General features: G+C 36.8%; 1 protein-coding gene across 5 annotated transcripts in view; it reads left to right on the top strand.

The window, feature by feature from the left end:
- MRE11 (MRE11 homolog, double strand break repair nuclease) overlaps positions 1 to 6,000 on the top strand; it is a 78,486-nt gene that overhangs the window by 52,840 nt on the left and 19,646 nt on the right. For all 5 annotated transcript variants that reach the window (XM_069080053.1, XM_069080056.1, XM_069080052.1 and 2 more), the window contains one exon: positions 2,880 to 2,963. In XM_069080053.1, the coding sequence (XP_068936154.1) occupies positions 2,880 to 2,963 (84 nt within the window). The remainder of the gene's footprint in view (positions 1 to 2,879; positions 2,964 to 6,000) is intronic.

Here is a 6,000-nt window from a genome sequence, read left to right on the forward strand (position 1 = left end):
ATCTAGCCCTAACCTCTGGGGCTTGACATGATCAGATTTGTACTTTAGGCAGATTAATTTGACGGTTGATTGAAAGATGGATTGGAGTGGGGAGAGAGTTGAAGGAAGGAGACCAGTCAGTGGGCTTCTATAATTGTGTACCATATGGTGATAAGGCCTTGCACCAAGGCTGTGACAGTGTCAGAGGAGAGAAGTGAGAAGAATGCAAACAGTGTTTTAAAAGTAAAATCAACAGGACTTGGCAAAAGATTTCACGTGGGGGAGTAGAGAATGAGGAATTCCAAGCCTCCTGGTTGCAAGCCTGAGTGGCTGGGAGGATGGTGGTACCTTTGACAGTAATAAAGAACTTCAGAAGTGGGAAGGGATTGGGGAGAAAGATGAGTTTAGTTTTGACTTTAAAAATGACTTTAAAATATCTATGGGATATCCAATTTGAGATATTTAATAGGTAGCTGAAGATGTAAGTTTGGACTTTAAGTGAGAGGTTAGGACTGTATAAGGGGATATGAGAATCATTGGCAGAGAGATAATAATTGAAACTGTGGGAGCTGATGAGATCATCAAATGGTATAGAGGTAGAAGAGAAAATGGCACTCACCTATGGGACATATACAGTGGGCATGACCTGCATGAAGATCCTTCAGAGGAGACTGAGAATGAGAGATCAGACAGCTAGAAGGAGAACCAGGATAGAGTAGTGTCGTGGAATCTAGCAAGAAAAGAGTATTAAATAGATAAATGTGATTGACAGTCAAAGGCTGCTGAGAGGTCAGGAGGATGAGGATTGAGAAAAGGCTATTAGATTTGGCAGTTAAGAGATCATTGGTAACGTTGGAGAGAACAGTTTTGGTTGAATTATGAAGTTAGAACCCAAACTATAAAGAGTTAAAAAGAGAGAGTAAAGGAAGTGGACACTTTGATTATATTGCTTCCTCAAGGAGTTTAGCCACAAAAGGGAGGAGAGATATGGAGCAATAGCTAACAGGATCAAATGAGGGTCTTTTGATAATGGGAGAGACACAGGCATGTTTTCAGATTGTAGGAAAGCATCCAGTAGATAGAGATTGAAGTTAAGTGAGAGGGAGATGACAGTGAAAAATCTGCTAGAGATTGGTGGAATGAGAGCAGATAGAGCACTTTACTTTGGAAAGGCGGGCCACCTCTTCATGTGAGACTAGGTGAAGGAGGAGATAGTGGCAGAAGGCAGCTGGGAGGTATGAGTTGAGGAAGAGAAGAGAAGAGAAAGCTCTGAGTAAATGGCCTCCATTTTTTCAGTGCAATGTGAAGCAAAGTTCCCTGCTGACAGGGGAAGCTATGGAAGGTATGATGAGGGATGAAAAGCTTTAGAAAGGCTATTCTGGTTAGTGGATAGTGAGTTAACTAGAGAGGTGTAAAAGAATTGTCTTTGTGTCAGTGAGGGTCTAATTGATTATATAACAGAAATTTGTAGTTGACCCAGTCAGCACGATTTCATGATTTTCTTTAGGTTCATTCAGCAGCACATGTATAGGAGTAAAAGCAGGGGTAGAGGAAGTAATCCAAGGTACTGAGTCTTATAGGGCAAGATTGGCAAAATAATAAGAGGACTCGAGAAAAAGACAACATAGTTGAATTGGTTCATTGAGGGGTCAGGATGGGAAAGGGAGGAGATTGTAGCTAGTTCAAGGGTGGTGGCTTGGGAGAAAACTGAGCAGTTGAAGGGATGTCCAGTCACGGTGTGGATGAAAAACAACCCATTCCATTCTTAGATAGCCATAATTGTTAGGAAGTTTTTCCTTCCATCAAGTCTAAACCTGTTTCTGCAATTTTGACCCCTTGTTCCTAATTCTCTTTGGGTCAAAGCTGAATAATTTATAATTATTTTGTCACGTTATAGCCTTTCAAATGCTTGACAGCTGGTATGCCATACCTAAGTCTGCTTCATGTTAAAATCACTGAGTTTCTTCAGCTAATCCTCATTTGACATGTTCTCATAGACTACACTCATCTTCTTCCCCAAACCTATACCTTTTCTAAATTTCCCCTATTTCTGACAAGGGAACCATCCTTCTAGTAATCCAAGTTCAAAATCTTAGAATCATAACTCAACTCATCTTTCCCCTCACCTTCAATATTTAGTAAGTTGCAAAGTCTTATTGATTCTTCTATGTCATCTTTTTCCTTCCATTATCTTTTCTCTACTCAAATGGCTACCATCTTCATTTAGGCCTTCATCACCTCTTGTCTGGACCATTTCAATAGCTTCCTAATAGGAAATCTCTTCTTTTTCTAATCTCTTCTTTACAAAACTGCTGAAGTGATTTTCTAAAGTGCAGGCATGACTATCATTTACTCCCCTACTCAGTAAGTTCCAGTTACTTATTATTGCTTTTAGAGTCAAATTTTAGCTCCTCTGTTTTGTTTTTTTACTCTGTGAGCCTTTTGGAGTCTGGCTTTGACTTACTTTTCTAACTGGTTGCCCAGCACTCAGCTTCCTATGGGGAAGCCAGGTGGTGCAGAGGATAGATTGCTGGGCCTGATTCCTGAGTTCAAATGTGGCCACAGATACTTAGTAGCTGTGTGACCTTGGGCAAGTCACTTGACCCTATTTGCCTCAGTTTCCTCATCTGTAAATTGGGATAGAGAAGGAAATGTCAAACCATTCCAGTATCTTTGCCAAGAAAACCACAAATGGGGTCATGAAGAGTCAGACGTGACTGAAATGCCTCAACAATAGCAACAACTTTCCATACTACATAATGTGACCTTCTTGCTTTTCTGTACACATGACATTTCCTTTTTCATCTGTATACTTTTGTTTGAACCTTATTTTGCTATCTCACAACTGGAAAACCTAAGAAGCATGGAGTACTGAATATTAACCTTGTTTTTTCTTACAGGAAGCACTCAGGAGCTGTCTTTCAGAAGCCGGGGTTCTAAAGCCTTTTCATCTTCACCAACAAAAAACATGTCTATCATTGATGGTATGTATAAAATGTAAATGTTTATCTGCTAATTAGCTAGTGATCAAAGGGAAACAAACTGGAGTTTCCTGTTAGGAAAAAAAAAAACCTACCATGTTTGTAGCCTTTCTTGAGTTTTTTTAGTCGATGCTGAGATATTAGAACTTTAAGACTCTCTGAGGTTGTCTCTTGCTATTGTTTGTGACTAGTCTTCTTTTTTCCCCCTAATTTTATTCTTCTTTGATGACATTCTTCATACCATTTCCTGTACATAAATCTACATTTTTAGTTATGTTGCACCCTGCTTATATCAACCATGTGTCTCTGTCAGTGTTTCACAAACTGCAGTATTGCATGACTCATTGGCATTTAATGTCACTGGACAAATATTGGTGTTGATATGCTTTTATTTTTAAAATATATTACTTAAAAGTATGTTTTATTTTGTTTATCACAGTTATTTCACTGCAATTGAACTATTATTATCCCTTGTGATTTAGCAAAAATAACTTAAAGTGATAATATCTAACAGTGTATATGTTTACAATATTTTGTCTTATAATCCTCTCTCTGTTGTGAGGTAAGGAATGTATGATTTCTGTTCTATGGGAACTTTAAGTTTTTATTATTCAATTTGAATTTATTTTAGTGACCTTTTAATTTTCTTTATCATAGTTATTACGTATATTTTTCTCCTCATTCTACTTATTTTTCTCTATATCATTTCACCCACATCTTTGGATATTTCTGTGAATTCTGTGAATATTTGACATTTCTTGTACAAAAATATTTCATTACTTTTTTTTTTTCAAAGCAATTGGGGTTAAGTAACTTGCTCAAGGTTACACGGCCAGTTATTTCTGGGTGTGGTGCTGAGTATCTGAGCCCGGATTTGATCCCCTGATCATCCCGACACTGGAGCCGGTGCTCTTACTTGCTGAGCTACCTGGCCACTCCTATTTCATTACTTTTATATGCTATAGTGTTTTTTAGTCATTCCTCAGTCAGTGGGTATGTATTTTCTTTCTAGTTCTTTGCTAACACAAAGGATATGAATATTTTGATGTATATTAGACTGTTATTTCTGTCTTTGACTTCTTTATAGTGTGTTCCCAGTCAGATCACTGGGTTGAATCATTCCAAATTGACATCCAGAGAAGCTCGATGAATTCTCTGGTCTGCCAGAGTATATTAGTGTTCTTGTATTCCTTCTAACATTGGCTACTCTTGTCTTTTTGTAATCTTTGCCAATTTACTTGGTGTGAGGTAAAACTTAAATGTAGTTTAATTTTAGTTTTTCTTACTATTAGTATTTAGAACATATTTTTTAATGTGGTCATTTATAGTTTGCAGTTTTTTTGAGAAATTTTATCATATTCTTTGACCACTTATTTCTTGGATAGCTTGTTGATATATACTTCACTGATTCATTTTTCTGTTTTTTAATCAATACCAAACAGTTTTGGTAGCTATTGCTTTTTGTAATATGATTTTAAGTCTGTTAATGCTATGGCCTATGTGTTCATATTTTTTTTTCTCATTATTTTACTTGAGATTCTAGACCCTTGCTTCTTCTAAAATGATTTTATTTTTTTTTTTCTAGTCCTAAAAAGTTTCTCCTAGGTAATTCAATTGCTATAGCATGAAATATGGACATTAATTTAAGTGATATTATTTTTATTATATTGTCATGGCCCACTCATGAACAATGAATGTTTCTTTAGTTATTTATCTCCCTTTATTTCTGAAATGCAAAAGGGAACTAGATATTTTAAGACATAGAGGTGAGAGGATATTCCAAGCAAGGGGTACAGCCACTATAAAGTCATGGAGATGGAAAATAGAGTATTTTATGAGGAAAAGAAAGTTGGCTAATTTGACTAGACTATAGAATTTGTGGAGGGGGAGTAGTGTGCAATAAATTTGGAAAGATATGATGACTCCTTGCAGGTAGGCTTTGCTTCATTTATCGTATTTCTTTTCCTAATATTTAGCACAGCATCTGACATGTAAGGTGCTTAATAAATGCTTGTTCATTGATTGATTGACCAGGTTGCAAAGAACTTTAAATGCTAAACAGAGGAACTTATGTTTAATTATAGATAAAATAGGGGAGTGATCAATTTTTTTTGAGTAGTAGGTGACATATTCAGACCACTACTTAAGGGAAATCCCTTTGGCAGCTTTGTGGATAGATTGTAGTGGAGAGAGACTTGAAGCAGGAAGGCCAATAAGGAGATTATTGCCATAGTCCAGATAAGAAGTAATGAGAGCCTAAAGCTGAGTAGTGACTGGGTAGGTAGAGAGAAGGGAAGAGACATGAAAGGTCTTGTGAAGGTAGAACTGACAAGATCTAGTAATTGCTTGCTTATGTGAGGTGAATGAAAGTAAGGAGTTAAGGATGGCATGATGGTTGTGAACCTGGGTGATTGGAAGGATGGTGGTACCCTTGATAGAAATAGAAAAATTTGGAAGAGAGGTACATTTTGGGGAAAGAATAATGAATTTCATTTTGGACATTATCAGTTTGACATGTCTAAGGGACATCAAGTTAAAAGTGGCCAGTAAGCAGTCCAATAGCCATATGAGGTAGAGATTAAGAGAGAGGCTGAACAAGCTTCATCTTAAAGGGAATAATCATTTATATAGCAGTTACTGTTTACCAGGTAGGTACTGTGCTAGGTGCTCTTACAGATATTCTTATTTGATCCTCACAACAACCCTACAAGGTAGAGGCTGTTATGGTCCCCATTTTATAGTTGAGGACACTGAGGCAAACAGAGATTAAGTGACTTGCCTGTGGTCACACAATTAGTGTCTGAAGTTGGATTTTAACTCAGGGCTTCCTGACTTTGTTATCTACCATACCACCTAGTTGTCTTTATCTTCAAGTTTGAGAAGCATATGCATAGAGACAGTAATTAAGTCCATGGAAACTAATGAGGTCACCAGATGGGCATAGAGAGCAAAAATAAGTCCCATAATAGAGCCTTAGGTTATATGCCCGTTTTTATATATATATATATATATATATATATATATATATATATATATATAT

Source organism: Petaurus breviceps, unplaced genomic scaffold, assembly GCF_028583685.1.
Source record: "Petaurus breviceps papuanus isolate PSGF00001 unplaced genomic scaffold, PetGlider_PUasm1.0 91133, whole genome shotgun sequence".
NCBI lineage: Eukaryota > Metazoa > Chordata > Mammalia > Diprotodontia > Petauridae > Petaurus > Petaurus breviceps.